Source organism: Lampetra fluviatilis, chromosome 60 (genome assembly GCF_964198595.1).
Source record: "Lampetra fluviatilis chromosome 60, kcLamFluv1.1, whole genome shotgun sequence".
Lineage (NCBI taxonomy): Eukaryota > Metazoa > Chordata > Hyperoartia > Petromyzontiformes > Petromyzontidae > Lampetra > Lampetra fluviatilis.
This window is the reverse complement of record NC_136334.1, coordinates 5,853,375-5,877,868: the sequence shown is the minus strand read 5'-3', so window position 1 is coordinate 5,877,868 and position 24,494 is coordinate 5,853,375. Positions and strand designations below refer to the sequence as shown.

General features: G+C 49.8%; 1 protein-coding gene across 2 annotated transcripts in view; it reads left to right on the top strand.

The window, feature by feature from the left end:
* The window catches only part of LOC144950918 (protocadherin-9-like), a 152,462-nt gene extending 129,133 nt beyond the window's left edge, over positions 1 to 23,329 (top strand). For both annotated transcript variants that reach the window (XM_078881096.1, XM_078881094.1), the window contains exon 8: positions 21,574 to 23,329. In XM_078881096.1, coding sequence (XP_078737222.1) covers positions 21,574 to 22,262 — 689 coding nt within the window. In that variant the 3' untranslated portion in view covers positions 22,263 to 23,329. The remainder of the gene's footprint in view (positions 1 to 21,573) is intronic.
* The last annotated feature ends 1,165 nt before the right edge of the window (positions 23,330 to 24,494 follow it).

Below are 24,494 nucleotides of genomic sequence, written 5' to 3'. Positions count from 1 at the left end.
GTTGTGACACACAGGGTGTGATTGTGTACTGGGTGGTTGTGACACACAGGGTGTGATTGTGTACTGGCTGGTTGTGACACACAGGGTGTGATTGTGTACTGGCTGGTTGTGACACACAGGGTGTGATTGTGTACTGGGTGGTAGTGACACACAGGGTGTGATTGTGTACTGGGTGGTTGTGACACACAGGGTGTGATTGTGTACTGGCTGGTTGTGACACACAGGGTGTGATTGTGTACTGGCTGGTTGTGACACACAGGGTGTGATTGTACTGAGTGGTTGTGACACACAGGGTGTGATTGTGTACTGGCTGGTTGTGACACACAGGGTGTGATTGTACTGGGTGGTTGTGACACACAGGGTGTGATTGTGTACTGGGTGGTTGTGACACACAGGGTGTGATTGTACTGAGTGGTTGTGACACACAGGGTGTGATTGTGTACTGGCTGGTTGTGACACACAGGGTGTGATTGTACTGGGTGGTTGTGACACACAGGGTGTGATTGTGTACTGGCTGGTTGTGACACACAGGGTGTGATTGTACTGAGTGGTTGTGACACACAGGGTGTGATTGTGTACTGGGTGGTTGTGACACACAGGGTGTGATTGTGTACTGGCTGGTTGTGACACACAGGGTGTGATTGTGTACTGGGTGGTTGTGACACACAGGGTGTGATTGTACTGAGTGGTTGTGACACACAGGGTGTGATTGTGTACTGGCTGGTTGTGACACACAGGGTGTGATTGTGTACTGGGTGGTTGTGACACACAGGGTGTGATTGTGTACTGGGTGGTTGTGAAACACAGGGTGTGATTGTGTACTGGGTGGTTGTGACACACAGGGTGTGATTGTGTACTGGGTGGTTGTGACACACAGGGTGTGATTGTGTACTGGGTGGTTGTGACACACAGGGTGTGATTGTGTACTGGGTGCTTGTGACACACAGGGTGTGATTGTGTACTGGCTGGTTGTGACACACAGGGTGTGATTGTGTACTGGGTGGTTGTGACACACAGGGTGTGATTGTACTGAGTGGTTGTGACACACAGGGTGTGATTGTGTACTGGGTGGTTGTGACACACAGGGTGTGATTGTGTACTGGGTGGTTGTGACACACAGGGTGTGATTGTGTACTGGGTGGCTGTGACACACAGGGTGTGATTGTGTACTGGCTGGTTGTGACACACAGGGTGTGATTGTGTACTGGGTGGTTGTGACACACAGGGTGTGATTGTACTGAGTGGTTGTGACACACAGGGTGTGATTGTGTACTGGGTGGTTGTGACACACAGGGTGTGATTGTGTACTGGCTGGTTGTGACACACAGGGTGTGATTGTGTACTGGGTGGTAGTGACACACAGGGTGTGATTGTGTACTGGGTGGTTGTGACACACAGGGTGTGATTGTGTACTGGCTGGTTGTGACACACAGGGTGTGATTGTGTACTGGCTGGTTGTGACACACAGGGTGTGATTGTACTGGGTGGTTGTGACACACAGGGTGTGATTGTGTACTGGCTGGTTGTGACACACAGGGTGTGATTGTACTGAGTGGTTGTGACACACAGGGTGTGATTGTGTACTGGGTGGTTGTGACACACAGGGTGTGATTGTGTACAGATGGTTGTGACACACAGGGTGTGATTGTGTACTGGCTGGTTGTGACACACAGGGTGTGATTGTACTGGGTGGTTGTGACACACAGGGTGTGATTGTGTACTGGCTGGTTGTGACACACAGGGTGTGATTGTGTACTGGGTGGTTGTGACACACAGGGTGTGATTGTGTACTGGGTGGTTGTGACACACAGGGTGTGATTGTGTACTGGCTGGTTGTGACACACAGGGTGTGATTGTGTACTGGGTGGTTGTGACACACAGGGTGTGATTGTGTACTGGGTGGTTGTGACACACAGGGTGTGATTGTGTACTGGGTGCTTGTGACACACAGGGTGTGATTGTGTACTGGCTGGTTGTGACACACAGGGTGTGATTGTGTACTGGGTGGTTGTGGCACACAGGGTGTGATTGTGTACTGGCTGGTTGTGACACAGGGTGTGATTGTACTGGTTGTGACACACAGGGTGTGATTGTACCGAGTGGTTGTGACACACATGGTGTGATTGTGTACTGGGTGGTTGTGACACACAGGGTGTGATTGTACCGAGTGGTTGTGACACACATGGTGTGATTGTGTACTGGCTGGTTGTGACACAGGGTGTGATTGTGTACTGGCTGGTTGTGACACACAGGGTGTGATTGTGTACTAGCTGGTTGTGACACACAGGGTGTGATTGTGTACTGGGTGCTTGTGACACACAGGGTGTGATTGTGTACTGGCTGGTTGTGACACACAGGGTGTGATTGTGTACTGAGTGGTTGTGACACACAGGGTGTGATTGTGTACTGGGTGGTTGTGGCACACCGTATCGTGCCGAGTGCTGGGTGAGCAATCGGTCCGAGTTCGCGGTCGCGATGTCACCAGTTGCTTCGCCTCTGATTAGAAGCTGCAAATCCTCCGTCGGCTGATCTCTTGCAATCACGGATCATCACGGATCATCCTGGATTGTAGTCGATCTGCCGAGGATGAACATGGGCAGGGAGGGAGTTGGAAGGGCAGACTCTGAGCGCGTGACGCCGCGTGGCTTTTCATTGCCGCGTGTCCAGCACACACCACAGACCACACACACACACCACACCACACACCACACACAGACCACACACACACACCACACACACACATACCACACACACCACACACACACCACACACACACACCACACACACACCACACACACACACCACACACACCCCTTGCGTCTCCCCGTGTCTCCTCTTGCTATCTCCCAGTATCTCCCCATGTCTGCCGATATCTCCCCGTGTCTATCCATGCCATCCCCCGTGTCTCCCGGTCTCTCTCCCCGTGTCTCTCTCTCCCCGTGTCTCTCTCTCCCCGTGTCTCTCTCTCCCCGTGTCTCTCTCTCCCCGTGTCTCTCTCTCCCCGTGTCTCTCTCTCCCCGTGTCTCTCTCTCCCCGTGTCTCTCTCTCCCCGTGTCTCTCTCTCCCCGTGTCTCTCTCTCCCCGTGTCTCTCTCTCCCCGTGTCTCTCTCTCCCCGTGTCTCTCTCCCCGTGTCTCTCTCTCCCCGTGTCTCTCTCTCCCCGTGTCTCTCTCTCCCCGTGTCTCTCTCTCCCCGTGTCTCTCTCTCCCCGTGTCTCTCTCTCCCCGTGTCTCTCTCTCCCCGTCTCTCTCTCTCCCCGTGTCTCTCTCTCCCCGTGTCTCTCTCTCTCCGTGTCTCTCCCCCCGTGTCTCTCTCCCCGTGTCTCTCTCTCTCCGTGTCTCTCCCCCCGTGTCTCTCTCCCCGTGTCTCCCGGTCTCTCTCCCCGTGTCTCCCTCCCCGTGTCTCCCGTCTCTCTCCCCGTGTCTCTCCCAGTGTGTCCCGTCTCTCTCCCCGTGTCTCTCCCCGTGTCTCTCCCCGTGTCTCTCCGTCTTTCTCCCCGTCTCTCTCCCCCCGTGTCTCCCCGTCTCTCTCCCCGTGTCTCCCCGTGTCTCCACGTGTCTCTCTCCCCGTGTCTCCCCGTGTCTCTCTCCCCGTGTCTCTCTCCCCGTGTCTCTCTCCCCGCGTCTCCCACGATCGGCACCCCCCTCCCGGTCTCTCTCCCCGTGTCTCTCTCCCCGTGTCTCTCCCCCCGTGTCTCTCCCCCCGTGTCTCTCCCCGTCTCTCCCCGTGTCTCCCCGTCTCTCTCCCCATCTCCCCCCGTGTCTCTCGGTCTCTCTCCCCGCGTCTCCCGCGATCGGCACCCCCCTCCCGGTCTCTCTCCCCGTGTCTCTCTCCCCGTCTCTCCCCGTCTCTCTCCCCGTGTCTCTCCCCCCGTGTCTCCCCGTCTCTCTCCCCGTCTCTCCCCGTGTCTCCCCGTCTCTCTCCCCGTCTCCCCCCGTGTCTCTCGGTCTCTCTCCCCGCGTCTCCCACGATCGGCACCCCTCTCCCGGTGTTATCCCCCGCCGCGTCTCACCCCCCTCATGTGTCACGGCCTTCACGTTCACCCTGCGGGCATCTCGCTACCTTCGGCGCTGTCGCCCACTTCGCTCATCCTCTTGCACCACCGGCCCCGCTCCTTAATCCGACCAATTACATAGGCCGCGTAGGAGGTGGCGATGCAGGTGGTGGTGGTGGTGGTGGGGGTGGTGGGGGTGGTTGGGTTGTGGTGGGGTTGTGGTGGGGGTGGTGGGGGTGGTTGGGTTGTGGTGGGGGTGGTGGGGGTGGTGGGGTTGTGGTGGGGTTGTGGTTGGGTTGTGGTTGGGTTGTGGTTGGGGGGTGGTGGGGGTGGTGGGGGTGGTGGGGGTGGTTGGGTTGTGGTGGGGGTGTTGGGGGTGGTTTGGTTGTGGTGGGGGTGGTGGGGTTGTGGTGGGGGTGGTGGGGGTGGTTAGGTTGTGGTGGGGGTGGTGGGGTTGTGGTTGGGTTGTGGTGGGGGTGGTGGGGTGGTGGGGTTGTGGTTGGGTTGTGGTGCGGGTGGTGGGGGTGGTGGGGGGCTCTTTAGCGAATCACACGAAACGTGAATTAAACATGAAGTCGCTTTAATCTGCTGGTCGCGCTCTAATCTGAGTGAACGAGGTTCCCGGATTATGGATCGAGGTGTAGAGCCGAAACATCCACCCCCTCCACCCCCTCCACCCCCTCCACCCCCTCCACCCCCCTCCTCGCCCTCCACCCCCTCCTCGCCCTCCACCCCCTCCTCGCCCTCCACCCCCTCCTCGCCCTCCACCCCCCTCCTCGCCCTCCACCCCCCTCCTCGCCCTCCACCCCCCTCCTCGCCCTCCACCCCCCTCCTCGCCCTCCACCCCCCTCCTCGCCCTCCACCCCCTCCACCCCCTCCACCCCCTCCTCGCCCTCCACCCCCTCCTCGCCCTCCACCCCCTCCTCGCCCTCCACCCCCCTCCTCGCCCTCCACCCCCCTCCTCGCCCTCCACCCCCCTCCTCGCCCTCCACCCCCTCCTCGCCCTCCACCCCCATCTACCAACCCACCCCCTCGCCCCCCACCCACCCCCTCGCCCTCCACTCACCCCCTCCACCCCCTCCACCCCCTCCACCCACCCCCTCGCCCTCCACTCACCCCACCCACCCCCTCCACCCACCCCCTCGCCCTCCACTCACCCCACCCACCCCCTCGCCCTCCACCCCCCCTCCCCCCACCCCCCTCCTGCCCCCCTTCCCCCACTCCCCTTCCTGCCTCCCCCACTCCCCCTCCCGCTCCCCTCCCGGCCACCTGGAGGGGGGGGGGCGCTTTGGGGGGGGGGGGGGTAGCGAGACGCGCCAAGATTTGTTTAATTTCCTAGAAGAATGTAAATAATCGACAACGCAAATTGAGCAGGCGGTCAACGTGAGTCTAAACTTACTCCGTCTCATCAAAACACCTCCTCCCCCCCCCTCCCTCCCCCTCGTGCGTTCATTGACATTGCGCAGGTGATTAACGATTGCGAAACAAAGTGGCGGGCGCGTGCAAGGATGCAGTCAAGGTTTAATCAACCACTTTGTTTAAATTATTTAAGCCACTCGTCACAATAGGGGGTGGTGGGGGGTGGTGGGGGGACTTCCCCCACCCCCCCACCCCCGCCTACTCACCCCCCAAGGGTTCTGAGTCGTCCCAATGTCACCGCCAAAGTCGGCCGCCGCTGACAACAAAATCGACAACAACGACAACAAAATGAAAGGGACATGGGGAGCCACGTCTCTGGGAAGAAACAAACAAAAATAAATTTCGATTTAAAGCTTCTTTCGTGACTGCAGTAGGGATTCATCTTCTTGGTTCTTTCGGTAAAGTAACGTAGAAGGGAAATAATAAAATAATAAAAAATAATAAAATGCAATCTTCTTAGTAAAATACAATTCTCACGACAGCCCTGTTCTTCACCTGAGGACGGCTGCTTGCGTTGTGGCCGAAACGTCGTGAGAATTGTATTTTATTATGTTTTATTTTTATTATTTTATTATTTCCCTTCTACGTGACTTTACCGAAAGAACCAAGAAGATGAATCCCTGCAGTCACGAAAGAAGCTGTAAATTGAAAAATTGCACACATATTCTTGGTTCTTTCGGTAAAGTCACGGAGAAGGGAAATAATAAAATAATAAAAATATTAAACAATGAAATTAAATCACGACGTTTCGACTGCAACACAAGCAATCATCATCAGGTGTGAACACCACTGCAATAAACTTTGAAAAAATTGGCGGTTTTTCCAAATTTTCTTGCTGTGGGTTTCACACCTGATGATGATTGCTTGTGATGCAGTCGAAACGTCGTGAGAATTTTCATATTTTTATTTTTTTATCATTTTATTGTTTAATTTTTTTTATAATTTTATTGTTTAATTTTTATTATTTTATTATTTGTCTTCTACGTAACTTTACCGAAAAAACCAAGAAGATGAATTCCTGCAGTCACGAAAGAAGCTTTAAATCGAAATTTATTTTTGTTTGTTTCTTCCCAGAGACGCTGCTCCCCCATGTCCCTTTCATTTTGTTGTCGTTGTTGTTGTTGTTGTAGTCGTTGTTGTTGTGGTCACCCTCGTTCTTAATTTATGAGCAAGACAGAGACTGACACAGACGCAGGCAGGCAGACAGGCGAAGCCGCCGGTTTGTTCATCACCAAACCCTCTCTCCCTTCCTCCTCCTCCAGCTCCCCCTCTCAATCCCCCCTCCCGCCCCCTCCAGCAACGCTCGCAGTACGCATGGAAGAATCTCCGGTGCCTCTAAGGCAACTTAAATCACCCCTCGGTGAAATGATTTAAGCTGTCCGCTCGCTAATGGCAAAGCTGTACTGTTGAGATTGGAGCCGTCTTTTGCTGACCAACGTGCGTGTGTGTGTGTTTTTTTTTGTGGCGTTAATTCACCCGCGGACTTCATGGATATTTGAGGGTTTCTTGAGTCCCTCCCCCTCCCATGAGACCTCAAGCCCCCCCCCCCCGCCGCTTCTAATGTCTAGGGCTGGGATGATTTCTAGATTTGAAGCAAGGATTTATATTCCTGGGTTTTTTTCGGTAAAGTCACGTAGGTAAAAAAATAAAATTAAAATTAATAAAAGTAAAATAAAATAAAAATCACGACGTTTCGGAGGCAACACAAGCTTCCGTCTTCAGGTGGAACCGTCACAGCACGATAGCTGTTTCAAGTAAATGAGAAATGATACAGCTGTCGTGGCTGTGACGGTTCCACTTGAAGACGGAAGCTTGTGTTGCCTCCGAAACGTCGTGATTTTTATTTTATTTTACTTTTATTAAATAAATTAGAAATGATACAGCAATCGTGCTGTGACGGTTCCACCTGAAGACGGAAGCTTGTGTTGCCTCCGAAACGTCGTGATTTTTATTTTATTTTACTTTTATTAAATAAATTAGAAATGATATAGCAATCGTGCCGTGACGGTTCCACCTGAAGACGGAAGCTTGTGTTGCCTCCGAAACGTCGTGATTTTTATTTTATTTTACTTTTATTAAATAAATTAGAAATGATACAGCAATCGTGCTGTGACGGTTCCACCTGAAGACGGAAGCTTGTGTTGCCTCCGAAACGCCGTGATTTTTATTTTATTTTTTATTTTATTTTACTTTTATTCATTTTAATTTAAGTTTTTTTACCTACGTGACTTTACCGAAAACCCCAAGATTATGAATCTGGGATGATTTGTCTATTAAGTAAATTAATTAAAATTTACCCTCGCGATGGGTGTCAAGGTCGCGTTGGCCCCTGGCTCAGAATATTTGTCTGTACCGGAGGAATCCGGTGAGCCGTGAAGCTCTTTGTGCACAGATGTCCAGTCATCCCATCGGCACACACACACACACAAAACTATGGCAGCAGCAGCAGCAGCAGGCGCGGATACATTCTTCGCGGATGTCCACAGATGCTGCTGCTGCTGCTGCTGTTACTGCTCCGACGAGAGAGATTTTGCAGAGAGAGGTAGAGTTGGCCTCGTGTTGCTGCTCGCTTTCCTCCTACGTTGAAGGAGTACACATACCACAGTGGGTTTACTGCGTGGTCCATAGACTAAACATTGTCCAGCGACACTATGAGACATCTCCTTTACCAGTGGCAAAATATAGTAATAGGTTTTTTACCCTTTCAACTGGTACAAAACTGACACCTTACGGCGTCATCTGGTCCAACGCCAATGGAGACTAGGCTCTAAGAAAAGCTGTCTCGGGTGTGGACCAATCAACTTCAAGGACAGTGCATATCATTACCATTATCGGAGTTGTTTTCTTTTTGTTTGCATTTTGACTGCTTGTGTTGTGGTTATTGCAAACATGATGCCTTGTATAAAGGTGTCAGTTTTTGTACCAGTTTAAAGGGTAAAAACCTAATACTAGATGGGATCAGATCACGGATTTTAACAAAACCAGACGGACAACGCAATAGAATACATATAATGGGGGGAATTCTTGCACGTGTCTCTATGAGTTCGTAGTTTGTGCTGCACCCCACCTCCCATGCGCACAACTATGGATTCTATGGGAACCTCATTTGCCAGTAAAAATATGATAATTGGTTCATCTTCTTGGTTTTTTCGGTAAAGTCACGTAGAAGGGAAGTAATAAAATAATAAAAATAAAACAATAAAATTAAACAATTCTTACGACGTTTCGGCCACAACGCAAGCAGCCGTCCTCAGGTGAAGAATGAGACACTTCAAGCTAGGAGCTTACATATAAGCTGGGTTGGGGGTGGGAGAAGAGCGCCTTAACAAAAAGAATGTGCATATCAAGATGAGTTTAGCATATACATGGGAAATGCGCAGGGGGCGGGGGGGCTTCAAAGTCATACCATGCCCACGCACTATGCAGGATCAACAGCACCAAGGGGGGGTGCAGGGATTAGCATTAACAAAGGAAAGGAATGCCAATGATATGTAGCTGCAGTAACTAAACAACACCGTAGAAAACTAAGGTATAAACTACATACAAAGACTAAAATATAAACTGCATAGCACCATCAGTATACTTACTATACTCTACAATAAGCTGAGAATCCCTGCAGTCACGAAAGCTTTAAATCGAAATTTAAATGATAATTGGTTGTTTACCCTTCTATCTGGCAACAGAACTGACACCTTTTTACAAGGAGTCATGTTTGCATAGACCACAATACCTGCGGTCGTAATGCAAACAAAAAACACAACTCTGATAATGTGCACTGTCCTTGAAGTTGATTGGTCCACACCCGAGACAGCTTTCCTTAGAGCCTAGTCTCACATGGTGGTGGACCAGATGACGCCAAAAGGCGCACAACTCAAAGACAATGCACCATCAGAGTATGAGAGCTCGGGGCAAGCATCTACACTATGGGAACCTCATTTGCCAGTAAAAATATGATAATTGGTTGTTTACCTTTCTATCTGGCAACAAAACTGACACCTTTTTACAAGGAGTCATGTTTGCATAGACCGCAATACCTGCAGTCATAATGCAAACAAAATAACATAACTCTGCACATTATCAGAGTTACGTCTTTTGTTTGTATTACGACTGCAGGTATTGCGGTCTATGCAAACATGACTCCTTGTAAAAAAGGTGTCAGTTTTGTTGCCAGATAGAAGGGTAAAAAACCAATTATCATATTTTTACTGGCAAATGAGGTTCCAATGGTGTAAATGCTTGCCCCGAGCTCTCATACTCTGATGGTGCATTGTCTTTGAGTTGTGCGCCTTTTGGCGTCATCTGGTCCAACACCATGTGAGACTAGGCTCTAAGGAAAGCTGTCTCGGGTGTGGACCAATCAATTTCAAGGACAGTGCATACATTATCAGAGTTGTGTGTTTTTTGTTTTCATTCCGACCGCAGGTATTGCGGTCTATGCAAACATGACTCCTTGTAAAAAAGGTGTCAGTTTTGTTGCCAGATAGAAGGGCAAACAACCAATGATCAACTTTGGATTCGTTTCGTGCTCTGCATTCGTCTCGGCCTCTGCAGCTCATCGAGACTGCTTCGGGTAACACCACGGCGTCTGTAATGCACTCCCGGATTGATTGCGAGAGAGGAGGGAGGGTGGGAGGTAGTGAAGATTGATAAGCGTCAGCCTGACTCGTTCAGTAATAATTTCGCGAGTGCAAACGATGGTTTTTTTATTTAAATCGTTATTTATTTCTTTGTTGGGTCATACGTTATCCTTAAAGCATTAAACTCGTGTTAATGCGATGGGTAATTGTTACGAATAGTGGGTGCCGGAATGGCTTTAGCATAGCAAAAGGGGGTGGGCTGGGTTGAATCTTCACATTGCTCAGGCGTTTGTTACCCGTGGCGTGGTCCTGACTTGCCAGATGAGGCATTGCTGCAGCCCCAATAATTTAGACGGTACAGCATTAATACTGGATTTGAAGTTTTCGTGACTGCAGGAATCCATACTCTTTGGTTGTTTCGGTAACGTCACGAAGGTTAAAATAAAAAATATAAATAAAATATAAAAATAAGAATAAAAATAAGGAATATTTAATTTATGATTTAAAGTATTTTTTTATTTTTTATTTTCAACTACGTGGCTTTAACGAAAGATTCGAGATTTGAAGCTTTCGTGACTGCAAGTATTCACATTCTTAGGTTTGTTTCGGTAAAGTCACGTAGGTAAAAAATTTAAATTAATAAAAGTAAAATAAAAATAAAATAAAAATCCCGACGTTTCGGAGGCAACACAAGCTTCCGTCTTCAGGTGGAACCGAAAGAGCCAAAGAAGTACGGTACAACATTGTTCGTAATGTTTTAAAAAATATATAGCTTTGTGTAGTCGTAGATGATAAACCGATTTTGTTAAGAGGTATTATCCACAAGTCTGGCCGTCGCCTGACTAAGCTGGTTATGGTTCATCTTCTTGGTTCTTTCGGTAAAGTCACGTAGAAGGGAAGTAATACATAATTAAATTAAAACACATTATGTTTTATTTTTATTATAAAATAATACTTCCCTTCTACGTGACTTTACCGAAAGAACCAAGAAGATGAATCCCTGCAGTCACGAAAGAAGCTTTAAATCGAAATTTTATTATGCTTTATTTTTATCATTTTATTACTTCCCTTCTACGTGACTTCACCGAAAGAACCAAGAAGATGAATCCCTGCAGTCACGAAAGCTTTACATCGAAATTTTATTATGTTTTATTTTTATCATTTTATTACTTCCCTTCTACGTGACTTCACCGAAAGAACCAAGAAGATGAATCCCTGCAGTCACGAAAGCTTTACATCGAAATTTTTTCATGTTTCATTTTTATCATTTTATTACTTCCCTTCTACGTGACTTCACCGAAAGAACCAAGAAGATGAATCCCTGCAGTCACGAAAGCTTTAAATCGAAATTTTATTATGTTTTATTTTTATTATTTTATTACTTCCCTTCTACGTGACTTCACCGAAAGAACCAAGAAGATGAATCCCTGCAGTCACGAAAGAAGCTTTAAATCGAAACTGGTTGTTGTTATTACCGGCGAAACGTCACGGCTACTCGAATAGCAAATGTCGTGGGTTTACTCTCCAACACACACGTGATAAACCCCCTAACCGATTGGTTGTCGTGTTGGTGGTGGCGGGTTTAACGACACACACTTATTCTTGACTTAAGGGCCGTCCATAAATGACGTCACGCACCTGGGGGTGGGGGGGAGGGGTCAGACATTTGTGACGATGTGTGACGAGGGGGAGGGGGGTATGAAAAATGTGACCCACTCAAAATATACAACAGGTATCGTCAGGGTCGGGATCGAACCCACGACCTCCTGTGCACCAGGCGAGGCAGTTAACATCTCCACGGGGAGAGAGAGAAACGCAAACTCCACATATACAGCAGCAGGCGTCAGCGTCGGGATCGAACCCACGACCTCCTGTACACCAGGCGAGGTAGTTAACATCTCCACGGGGAGAGAGAGACACGCAAACTCCACATATACAGCAGCAGGCGTCAGGGTCGGGATCGAACCCACGACCTCCTGTACACCAGGCGAGGTAGTTAACATCTCACCACGGAGAGAGAGAGAGAGACACGCAAACTCCACATGTACAGCAGTCGCCAGGGTCGGGATCGAACCCACGACCTCCTGTACACCAGGCGATGCAGTTAACATCTCCGCCCACGTAAAGCCGTCCCCATTCCCTCGCCACCGCCGCTACCTGCCGTGGATCAGCGGCTCAAAGTGATCCCGTGGGGATTCCGTCACCGTTTTAGTCTCTTGGATTCGGAACATTTTTTTTTAAATCGACGCTCGATTTCCCGAGAGGGGTGGCGTTGTTTGGGGAAGGGGGGGGGACTGAGCTGCTGATGAGAAACGTGTCTTTGCTTCACGGTTTAGATATTTTGTCCGCGGTTGTCTTTGTTGCTGTTGTTGTTGGTGCTTAATGGATTCACTGGTCAACGGCTTCTCAAGAAATTCGTCTTCAATCTGCCCCGGGTACCCATTTGAGGCTGAGTCGACCTAGCGGAGGCCCGAGACCGGTCCAGATTATACACTGGTCAACAACAAAAAAAAATTATAACCTGGACTTTTGCAGCTGTTTTAGACTAATTTCAGGGTGCTGATTCCAAATCCGAAACGTCGTGAGAATTATTTTATTATGTTTTATTTTTATTATTTTATTATTTCCCTTCTACGTGACTTTACCGAAAGAACCAAGAAGATGAATCCCTGCAGTCACGAAAGAAGCTTTACATCGAAAAAAAAACATTTTTTTCTGGCCTGGACTTTTGCAGCTGTTCTAGACTAATTTCAGGGTGCTGATTCCAAATCTGATTTCAGATTTGCTCCATCACATCTCATTTAGATGCTATCGGCATACCCCATTTTCATTGATTTTACCCGAAATTAACTCTGTCAGTGACTGCTTTAGTGTTAAAATACGGTGCTGCATTTTTAGGATAGTGTGTTTATAATATCATTTTATGTAGATATCCACATTTATTTAATATTTTTCTTCCGCGGTTTTTTTTGAAAATGCAATATTTGATATCTCAAAAACCTGATGTGATAGACAAAAACTGATTTGGAATCAGCACCCCAAAATTACGGTAAAACCGTTGCATTACCTTATGCCAGAATAAGTGTGTTGACCAGTGTTATTTTCGCGTGCGTTGTACGCGGAAAATGTGTGTTTGTTGCGTAGTAGTATCAATAATAATAATACTACAAATTTCGATTTAAGGCTTTCGGAACTGCGGTGATCAGCTTATTGGAGAGTATATTTAGTATATTGATGATACTATGTAGTTTATACTTTAGTTTTTTACGTGGTTGTTTAGTTACTGCAGCTACATACTATTAACATTCCTTCCCTTTATTAATGCTACTCCTATCCCCTCCCTTTGATGCTGCTAATCCTGCATAATGCACGGGCATAATATGACTTTGAAACCCCCCCGCCCACCTCCTACGCATTCCACAAGTAGTACTAATCACATTCCTGCATTTCCCATAAATATGCTAAGTTCCTCTTGATATGCAAATTATTTTGTCAAGGCGCCCTTCCCCCCTTCCAACCCAGCTTAAATATACGCTGCCAAGCCTGGTGGTGTTTCATTCAGACGCTGTCTCCCCGACAGACCTGTTCTTCACCTGAGGACGGCTGCTCGCGTTGTGGCTGAAACGTCGTGAGAGTTGTATTTTATTGTGTTTTATTTTTATTATTTTATTTCTTCCCTTCTACGTGACTTTACCGAAAGAACCAAGAAGATGAATACTACAAATCTTAGTCAGAATTATTCGTTGGTTCTTTTGGGACGCGGATTTAAAGACGCGATCAGCCTCCCGCGACAGGGGAGGCGCTGTGTCGTGTTTTCGATTGAAAAAAGTAAATGAATACGTAAATACATCAACAACTCGGGATTTGTAATCCGCGATGAATTCTACTAATCCGTACAATGAGATTCATGACGCGTCGGGGTTTGTTGTTGTTTTTTTATTTTAAAACGGAGACGCTTGCGAAACATCGCATCTCTCTCACAATCGCAGCAGTAGCAGCAGCAGCAGTAGCAGCAGTAGCAGCACCAGCAGCCGTAGCAGCAGCAGCAGCAGTAGCATCAGTAGCAGCAGCAGCAGTAATAGCAGCAGCAGTCGCAGTAGCAGCAGTCGCAGCAGCAGCAGTAGTAGCAGCAGCAGTAGCATCAGTAGCAGCAGCAGCAGTAGTAGCAGCAGCAGTAGCAGCAGCAATAGCATCAGTAGCAGCAGCAGCAGTAGTAGCAGCAGCAGTCGCAGTAGCAGCAGTCGCAGTAGCAGCAGTAGCAGCAGCAGTAGCAGCAGCAGCAATAGCAGTAGCAGCAGCAGTACCAGCAGCAGTACCAGCAGCAGTAGCAGCAGCAGTAGCAGCAGGAGCTGCAGCAGTAGCAGCAGCAGGAGCCATGCGCCCGAGACGGTGCTACCAACAAATGTTTTTCTCCCCGAGCTCTGCCGTCCTCGATACTTCAGGACGTTTTCAGCCGATGCATTAGCGAGAGGTTCCTTGCGTGCCAGTCAGTCTGCAGACGCCGGCTGCAACTCTTACTGCAGCTCCTACTGCTACTGCTGCTTTTACTGCTGCTGCAGCTGCTGCAGCTCCTGTTGCTGTTACAGCTCCTGCTGCTACTGCTTCTGCAGCTCCTACTGCTGCAGCTCCTACTGCTGCAGCTCCTGCTGACCATTTCACCGCCCCAGCAGTGGATGAACTCGCGCGAATTCCTTGCCGGGTTCCATCCCCAGCATCCACTCTGCGACATTAATTCTCTGTTTGGAGTTTGGTGGGTGGGGGGTGGGATAGCAGATGCTTCCTCTGGATCGTTTGCCCAACGTGGATTGTGACTGTAATCACAGTTAATATCGCTCACGTTTAGACATGATTAGCACAAAGCTGGGCGTGCGTGCATGTACGTTTGTGTGTGTGTGTATATCTGTGTGTGTGTGGTAGTCAGTTGCTGGGTCACGCAGCCCGCATGCCTAAACAGCTTTTGTTCGGCCGGATCGAGGGGGCGAAACGGGCACGGCACGGGTTAGAGAAGAGATGGAGTGATGTGGTACAGGAGGATGTGGAGCTGAGTGGACTTCCCGATGACTGGTACCAGCGGTGTCAAGATCGGCCTCTGTGGAGGAGGCTCGTGAAGGACGCTACTGGGCAGTTGGAGGCAGTCGCCCTCCAACAACAACGGAGGGCGGAGGAGCGACGCTCACAACAACGAGCGGAGCGCCGGGCTGCTAAAGCACAGCAAGTGGGCACAGTAGGGGGCACAAGTGGTGCATCAGCCAGTCATCTCGGTCATCTCAGTCAGTCGACCCGTGGCACCTGCTGGGTCTGCCCCGTGACCTCCTGCCAGCGAGCGTTCGACACTTCACGTGGCCTCAAGGTGCACGTGGCCTGGCACAAGCGTCGTGGTGACGTCACCGCCACTTAGTGGTAGATGGCGGTTGTTGTGGTAGTGTATTCCCGCTCACGGCCAACACCAGTGACGATTATCTGAACCGGTCCTGGGCCTCCCCTAGGTCGACGCAGCCTCAATAGAGTGCCTGGCGCTATGTGTAAAAACACCGCCACTAGGGAGACAAAGGCGGCCGGGCGTGGCGCTGGCCACCCACCCCCTCGTGTGCCGTGCCGGCCTTAATAGGTGCTCGCTAACAGCACTTGCCCCTACAGTCTGTTAAGGCTACACGGGGGATCTTTGTCTTTGTATTGCGGTAGTGTAGCGGTTAACGCGCTGTGCTGTGAACCCGGCGACCCGAGTTCGATTCGAGCTCACGGCCAACACCGGTGACGATTATCTGCACCGGTCCTGGTCCTCCTCTAGGTCGACGCAGCCTCAAATGAGTACCTGTTGCAGTGGTGTGTAAACATCGTCACTGGGGGAGACAAAGGCGGCCGGGCGTGGCGCTGGCCACCCACCCCCTCGTGTGCCGTGCCGGCCTTCGCAAGTGCCGCTGTTTGCTACTCGCGAACAGCACTTGTCCCGACAGTCTGTCAAGAGGCTATACGGGGGGAGGAGATCTTCTTGGTTCTTTCGGTAAAGTCACGTAGAAGGGAAATATTAAAATAATAAAAATAATTCTCACGACGTTTCGGCCACAACGCAAGCAGCCGTCCTCAGGTGTAGCCGAAACGTCGTGAGAATTTAAAAAAAAAATGTTTTATTTTTATTATTTTATTATTTCCCTTCTACGTGACTTTACCGAAAGAACCAAGAAGATGAATCCCTGCAGTCACGAAAGAAGCTTTAAATCGGGGGGGAGGGGGATCTTTGTCTTTGCTTTGCGGTGGAGGAGAGGAACATTGAAAACTCGCAAATGAGTGACCGCGTGCGCAAAACATCCACAGCAGCAGCAGCAGCAATGATGGGCGGTGAACAAAGGGGGGGTGGGGGGGGCATGCACCCCCCCCACCCCCTGCTCCCACCCCCCTCCCCCGCCTTGATCTGCGGATCAAATAAATCACTCTGGACGCGGAAGCTGACACCGGTTCACGCGAAAAGCTGTCGCCGCGAGAGGTCGCGCGCTTTCATTCACGACGAATGAATGAATCTCATTCTAGATTTGTGAAGCTTTCGTCACTGCAAGGATTCATGCTCTAAGGTTTTTTCGGTAAAGTCACGTAGGCAAAAAATAATAATATTTGAAATAATAATATAAATAAAATTATAAATCACGACGTTTCGGAGGCAACACAAGTCTCCGTCATCAGGTGGGACCGTCACAGCTAAATTTACTGTATCAAGTGAGGCAAAATTCCAAGAGACGAGCTCTTAAATACAAGTTAAGGGGGAGGGGCTTATCTGAATGTGGTAGCCAATGAATGGAAGGTGTTGGGGGGGAGTGGGCGGGGCTAAAAGAACATTCTAGATTTGAAGCTTTCGTGACTGCAAGGATTCATATTCTTAGGTTTTTTCGGTAAAGTCACCAGGTAGGTAAAAAAGAAATTAAAATTAAAATTAATAAAAGTAAAATAAAATAAAAATCACGACGTTTCGGAGGCAACACAAGCTTCCGTCTTCAGGTGGAACCGTAGTATATATACGGGGTAGTATCTCTTGGAATTTCTCTCACTTGATACAGCTATCGTGCTGTGACGGTTCCACCTGCAGACGGAAGCTTGTGTTGCCTCCGAAACGTCGTGATTTTTATTTTTATTTTATTTTTATTTTACTTTTAACTCCGAATCTACAGCAGGCATCGTCAGCGTCGGGATCGAAGCCACGGATCTGCTGTATACCAGGCGGGGTAGTTAACATCTCCCCACGGAGAGCGAGAGAGAGAGACACGCAAACTTCAAATATACAGCAGACGTCATATTCGGGATCGAACCCACGACCTCCTGTAGACCAGGCGAGGTAGTTAACATCTCCCCACGGAGATAGAGACACGCAAACTCCAAATCTACATCAGGCGTCAGGGTCGGGATCGAACTCACGACCTCCTGTAAACCTCCCCACGAAGAGAGAGAGAGACACGCAAACTTCAAATACACAGCAGGCGTCATATTCGGGATCGGACCCACGACCTCCTGTAGACCAGGCGAGGTAGTTAACATCTCCACGGGGAGAGAGACACGCAAACTTCAAATATACAGCAGGCGTCATATTCGGGATCGGACCCACGACCTCCTGTAGACCAGGCGAGGTAGTTAACATCTCGCTAACGCAGCACCCCGAGGCTTCAGTACCTCTGTTATATCGTTCCACATCAAGTTTATTTGTTTTAGCCCGGATGAGAAGCCAATAAGCCAGGATAGGAGAGAGTCTCATTTCGTTCGCCTTAGGTAACCAAAATTACAGACGTAAAAAAAAATACAACAAAAAATTGCAGCCGGAGGCACTGGAAATCAGGCCAATTAAATAAAACAACAACAACATCTTCTGTCTCTGGTTCAAGTTTAGTTGTTTAAGCTGGGTGAGAAGTCAATAAGCCGCCAATGCGAGAGAGAAAGTCTCATTTTGTTGAAGAGCGTGCCCGCCTTGGGGTCACCAAAATTAGCGACGTAGAAAAATAAAAAAAATCACAGCCGGAGGAGGGCGTGAAAACCAGGCCAAATAACGAAACAACAAACTTCCGTTTTGGGTTCAAGTTTATTTGTTTAAGCCCCTTGAGAAGTCTATAGACCAGAATAAAAGAGCGTCTCATTTCTCAAGAGTGATTATTATTTGGTTCTTTCGGTTAAGTCACGTCTAAAGATAAAATAATAAATTAAATTAAATAATAGAATACGACGTTTCGATTGCAACACAAGCAATCATCATCAGGTATAATGAAATAGCGACATAATATCTAACCAGAAAACTATAGACAGACATATTAGCAGACAGATATCACCAAGATACATACATAGCGAGAGCAACACAGGTAACAGAGAAGGGTGATCGTCTCTCTCAAGAGTGATCCCCTGTAGGGTTTGGAGGGTGGTGGCGGTGGGGGGTGGGGGGCATTAGTTAAAAACCGATAAAAAACCTAACAAGTATAACCCGTAAAAACAAAGTTTTTCACTATAAATCCTTTATATGTGTGGCGGCTAGAGTCCTCTCGTCCTCTGGCTTGAGATGGCTGCCACCTATGGGTCAGATGATTGCATGGCAGCATTAAGCAATTGGTAATTACATATAATATTTTTGTCCTAAAAAGTGTAAAATTTTGGAAAAAAATTTTCACGAACATTAATTGTCACGCACAACGAGTCTGTGTGCAAAACGTCAGCTCGATTGGATCACGGGAAGTGGGTTAGAAAACGACCGAAAGATTTGCACGGTCGTAAGCGCGCAAGCAAGCAAGCGAACTTAATATAAAGGCATTAAAAACCTTAAATCTACGCAAACCCCCATCCCCCCTCCATCTCTCTCCTCTCCTCCTCCCCCGAGGCTTTGAGGGGGTCAGGGGATGTTGTGGGGGGGGGGGTTGGGGGGGGGGCATTTCCAGCCACTGGGGAAGCTACGTCGGAAAAAAAACCCGCGGGGGCTGTCGAAAACCCACCCCCTCCCCACCCCCTCCGCCCTCTGGTGACGCGTTCTGCAGGACGCTAATTGGGTAACAAATTCCGTGTCACGGCTGTTAAGTGGCATAATTGGAAAATCATTCCATCATATTAAAAAAAAAATCCCAGTCGTGCGCAATTAGTATAATTTGGAGCGGATTTTTTTTTTTTTACAAAATAGGTAATTAAAATCCACGGTGTATCGATGCAATTCCCAACGGAACGCGTTCGTCGGATGCTGGCATTTTTTAAAATTTAGTTTTGCCCGGCGATCTTCACTGAACGACCGACGCTGCGTTCGATGTGTGCGCATTTACTGAACCCACTGGATTATTTCATGTTGTCTTGTGGTTGTTGTTGTTGTTGTTTGACTTGCATCCCACTGGGATTTTTGCACACAGTACCCGGCCGGGTACGGTTACCCATTTGCGACTGGTGCGGCCGGGTACGGGTACGGGTAGGCCGTGAGTTACTGGTGAGTAACCGTTTGTCACTCATTTCGGATAGAGTACGGGTAGGGTACGGGTACCCATTTGCGACCCTGGTGCGGCCGGGTACGGGTACGGGTAAGGAATCAAAACCCGTTTGCGACCTCTGCCTAGCGGGAGGGAGCGGGGAGGTCCCTCGGCGAAAACACCAAAAGACACCGCTTCAGATAATGAAATCGCTATCGTCGGCTGTGTCGTTGGTGGCCAGCGAGCGGGAAACCAAATCGACGCTAATAACCGCTGGGAACCACCTCTTGCCTCCGTAGTTCAACACCTTCACGCACACGCACACACAGAGAGAGAGAGTTTCAAGTTTCATTGATTAGGTGTAGCCCTGTGAGCCATTCGGCTCTTGAATCGGGTGCAACCGTAACGAATAAAAAAAAACAAAAACACGAACAAGAAAACATCTTAAAGTGAATTTGTGACTGAGTGCAAACAGAAAAATCTAAGAAAAGACAGGAAAATATTGCAGAAAAAACAGTCGTACACAAACGCTGTGTGCACAAATCCCAGTGGGATGCAAGTCAAACAACAACAACCACGAGACAACTTAGATTAAGGCCATCAGTCTAACTTCGTACTACAACAAACAAACGTGGCCAAACCAGTAAACTTTTCGAAATCACCAACATAAAGCAATGAAACAGCGGTCATAGGAACTGTGACGGAATTTTGACAATAAATGACATAAACCGCATAAACACACTATCCTAAAAATACAGCAATATATTTTAACACTAAAGCAGTCACTGACTCGCAACAACTTGCAATCATAAGTGACAGAGTTAATTTCGGGTAAAATCAATGAAAATGGGGTATGCCGATAGCATAAAAATGAGATGTGATAGAGCAAATCTGAGATCAGATTTGGAATCAGCACCCTGAAATTAGTCTAGAACAGCTGCAAAAGTCCAGGCCAGAAAAAAATGGTTTTTATTCGATTTAAAGCTTTCGTGACTGCACAGATTCATCTTCTTGGTTCTTTCGGTAAAGTCACGTAGAAGGGAAGTAATAAAATAATAAAAATAAAACATAATAAAATAATTCTCACGACGTTTCGGATTTGGAATCAGCACCCTGAAATTAGTCTAAAACAGCTGCAAAAGTCCACGACGTTTCGGCCACAACGCAAGCAGCCATCCTCAGGTGAAGACCAGGTCTGTCTGGGAGACAGCGTCTGAATGCTGTCTTCCCGATTGTCTACTCGACAGACCTGCTCTCCACCTGAGGACGGCTGCTTGCGTTGTGGCCGAAACGTCGTGAGAATTATTTTATTATGTTTTATTTTTATTATTTTATTTTTTCCATTCTACGTGATGACTTTACCGAAAGAACCAAGAAGATGAATCCCTGCAGTCACGAAATAAGCTTTAAATCGAAATTTAGTCCCGCATCTGTGAAGGCACAGGGTTTGCCGTCCTGCGCGTCGGAGTCTGCACCGTTCAACGCGTTTCACCCGCCGGTTCGGAGTGGCAATTATGGCGTTGTGAAGCCGGCTTGATTGATCTTCGAGTCGTGGTGTGAGCTGAACTTCTTTCGCACCGTACGTAGCCAACTGTTGCTAATCGGAGGTGCCGGGGGTAAGGACACCGAACTTGATAGTGGTGTAGTGTATAGTAGTGTAGTGTATAGTGTATAGTAGTGTAGTGTATAGTGTATAGTAGTGTAGTGTATAGTGTAGTGTATACTAGTGTATAGTGTAGTGTATAGTAGTGTATAGTAGTGTAGTGTATAGTAGTGTATAGTAGTGTATAGGAGTGTAGTGTATAGCAGTGTAGTGTATAGCAGAGTAGTGTATAGTGTGGTGTATAGTAGTGTATAGTGTAGTGTATAGTGTAGTGTATATTAGTGTAGTGTACAGTGTAGTGTACAGTGTAGTCTATAGTCATGTATGTAGTTTTTACTTGAAATCTACAGCAGGCATCAGGGTAGGGATCGAACCCACGACCTCCTGCATACCAGGCGAGCTAGTCAACATCTCACCACGGAGACAGAGAGAGAGACACGCGCGGGATCGAACCCACGACCTCACCAGCATCGCTCACCCACGTGACCACCCACCAGGCCTCACCGCGTTGACTCTCTGCTCGCTTTCTTCCTCCCCGACCCTCCAACCCCCTCAACCATCCCCACCTCGTCAGGCCCGGCGCTCAAGGACCTACCCGACGTGACGGTCTTCTCCACCTGCACCGCCGACTGCCACAAGTACGGCCACTCGGACAACTGTTGGATGCCGCCGGGCCCGGCCTCCGAGGCTGTAGCCGCCCTGCCGCTACGGGCCTTCACCCTGGGCCGCCCCCGCGGCACCACGGCCGCCGCCGCATCCGCCGCATCCGCCGCATCGTCGGCGCTGGTTTTCCCGCACGGCCGCGGGCCGCCCTCCTCCAGCCCGGCAGCGGTCGGTGCGGTCGGGGCGGGCGGTATCGTCGCTGTCGTGTCGTCGTCGTCGTCGCCGGTGGTGGTGGCGGCAGGCCCGCGCGAGGCAGGCAAGAGCCGGCAGGCGGACGCGTACTACAACGCGTTCTACAGCAACAACTACCGCAGCCACCGGCCGGAGATGTACCAACACCACCACCACCACCAACACCACGGCGGCGGCGGTGTTGGCGGCGTGGCGGGCGCGGAGAAGATCCCGCTGGCTGAGCTGAAGGCGCGGCCCTTCGACGACGGCGACGACGACGACGACGACGACGAGGAGGAGGAGGACGAGGACGAGGACATGGAGGGCGCCGGCTCCGAGGAGTTGCCGCTCACGTCGCAGCCGTACCGGCAGAGCTCCGTGCCCGTCGGCACCCCGCAGGATTTTGGCAGCAAGGAGTTGTACCTCTGAGTCTCGGCGGTTGGGCGGGCCGGTGCCGATTTCGCCGGTGCCGACTTAGCCGGTGCCGACTTAGCCGGCGTTTCGCGCGGCGATCGTGGATTTCGTGACCTCTTGAGTTTGCCGGGAGCGCGTCGGACGCAACGCCGTGGAGTGCACCGGCACCGCCGCTCTCTCTCTCTCTCCCCTCGCCGGCCTCACCGGCCTCACCGCCTTCACCGCCACGAGTGGCTCGGCGGAGGAGCGCGGCGTGGGCACGGAGCGAGTCGGGGCTGTCGTTGCGAGCGCCTGGAACGGGGAACGCGACCCCGTGCCGTGTGGTGAAACCCGTGCCGTGCGGGGAAACCGGGACGCCTGGAGTCAAGCCGCGGTTTACCAGTCGTCACGGCCACCGCTGACGACTACGACGACGACGACTGACGGAGTAGCAGGAAAAACCTTGCGGAGCACGGCGGTGTTTGCCTCCCCACCCGCTTGAGATGCCACTCCGGCTCGAAAGTGGTCGAGAAGCCATCGCTGCTCGGAGCATCGCCGCCGCCTGGAGCAATCGTCGTCGCTCGGATAAATTTTCGTCGCTCGGGAGCTCCCTCCTGCCGAGCGCGTTTCTCTTAACGCGCGACGGTGCGAGAGGCGGGGGTCCGCTTTTGAACGCGGCGAAGGCTCAAAGAAGTTGCTTGGATGTGGGGGTTTTTACCTCTTTTGCGCGGTTAGGAGGGTGGAGGAGCGGTGGGGTGAGGTGGGCGGATGTTGACGACGACAACGACGGCTTGAGGAAGGACCTCGTAGCAATGTCGGAGCGACCAAGAACAACTCCCTACGCCGCTCACCAACCCCACCGACCCCTCCACCACTCGTGGGTTCAGCAACGTGACCCCCCCTCCCCCATCCCTCCCCCACCACCCTCCCTGCCAGTTAACGGTAGCGGCTTCCATATCTATGGAATTATTTTCCCACCCCCCCCCCCTACCATCATCGGAGTGGCCTCCGCGCAAGGAACGGAAGCCCTCCCTACAATATGCAATGATTTTAACGACAATGCAAGGGAACGATGCCGTGCAATTGCATCGCTTTGGGGTCGTGTGACCGCACGGGATGCGGGGGGAGGGGTGGGGGGAGGAGGGGGGGGGGAGGGCGGGAGGGGGGGGGGGAGTTTGGTGGCTTTAGAAAAATCAGGCGTTTTTTTTTTGGGGGGGGGGGGGTCCGTGGCTCTGCATGATTCTTTCGACTCGTATTTACCGCTCGCTGTGCAAACCACACACGGAGATGACTGTGGACTGTGGGGTCGGCCGGTCTTCTCGAGTGCGCAGATGGAGTTGGGGGTTGTGGGGAGGAGAGGGGTGGGGGTGGCAATCCGGAGGAGGTTTTCGGGGTTTGCAAGACGTGGGTTTGTGGGTGGAGGGTCAAAGGTCGCGTTACGAGGATTCGAGTTTCGGTCTGCGGTCGGTGTGTCTCTCTCTCTGTCGATGTTTATCAGACGTGCCGTGTTTAATTTAATGAACGTTTTTTGTTACATTCATTTCCCCAACCCCGCCGTAATCGACAGTTCTCACAAGACGACACCCTCCGGGCCGACCCTGAAAGCCCGTCGGCCATCAGCGCCGTGAAATCAGCGGCGCCGATCGATGCTCACGCTCTCACATGCGGCAAGGGATCCGCCCTGAAACGACGGACTTTCGATCGACAGCGAACGATGGGCGGTCGTGTGAACCGCCGTGCCGTCGATAGCTCGGTTACAATCGTTGTTTGACAATTTTTCTGCGATGCGAACCGTTTAAAATCACAACAGCCGATTTAATTTGCAACTTTCATCATTGACGCCCGTTCGTTCTTGTACTTTCTTGCCAGGAGCTCAAATGTCAGGATCTAAATATTTGTTCTTACTGGAGGAATCCGATGCGCTGTGAAGTTTTTTTTTTCGTTGATGTCCAGTAGGGGCACGGGGTCAAAACGTCACAACAAGAAAGAGTGTGAAAACACGATAGGAGTGCAAAGTACAGGAAATGTAATCAAATGTAGATTTGAAGGTTTCGTGACTGCAAGGATTTATAATCTTTAGTTTTTTCAGTAAAGTCACGTAGGTAAGAAAATTAAAATAAATTAAACTTAGCTAAGTTGTCCTCACCTGAAGAAGGATGCTTGTGTTGCGCCCGAAACGTCGTGATTTAAAAAAAAAAATTTTACCTACGTGACTTTACCGAAAAAAACAAAGTATGTAAACAAATCACTTAAAAATGTATAGAAATA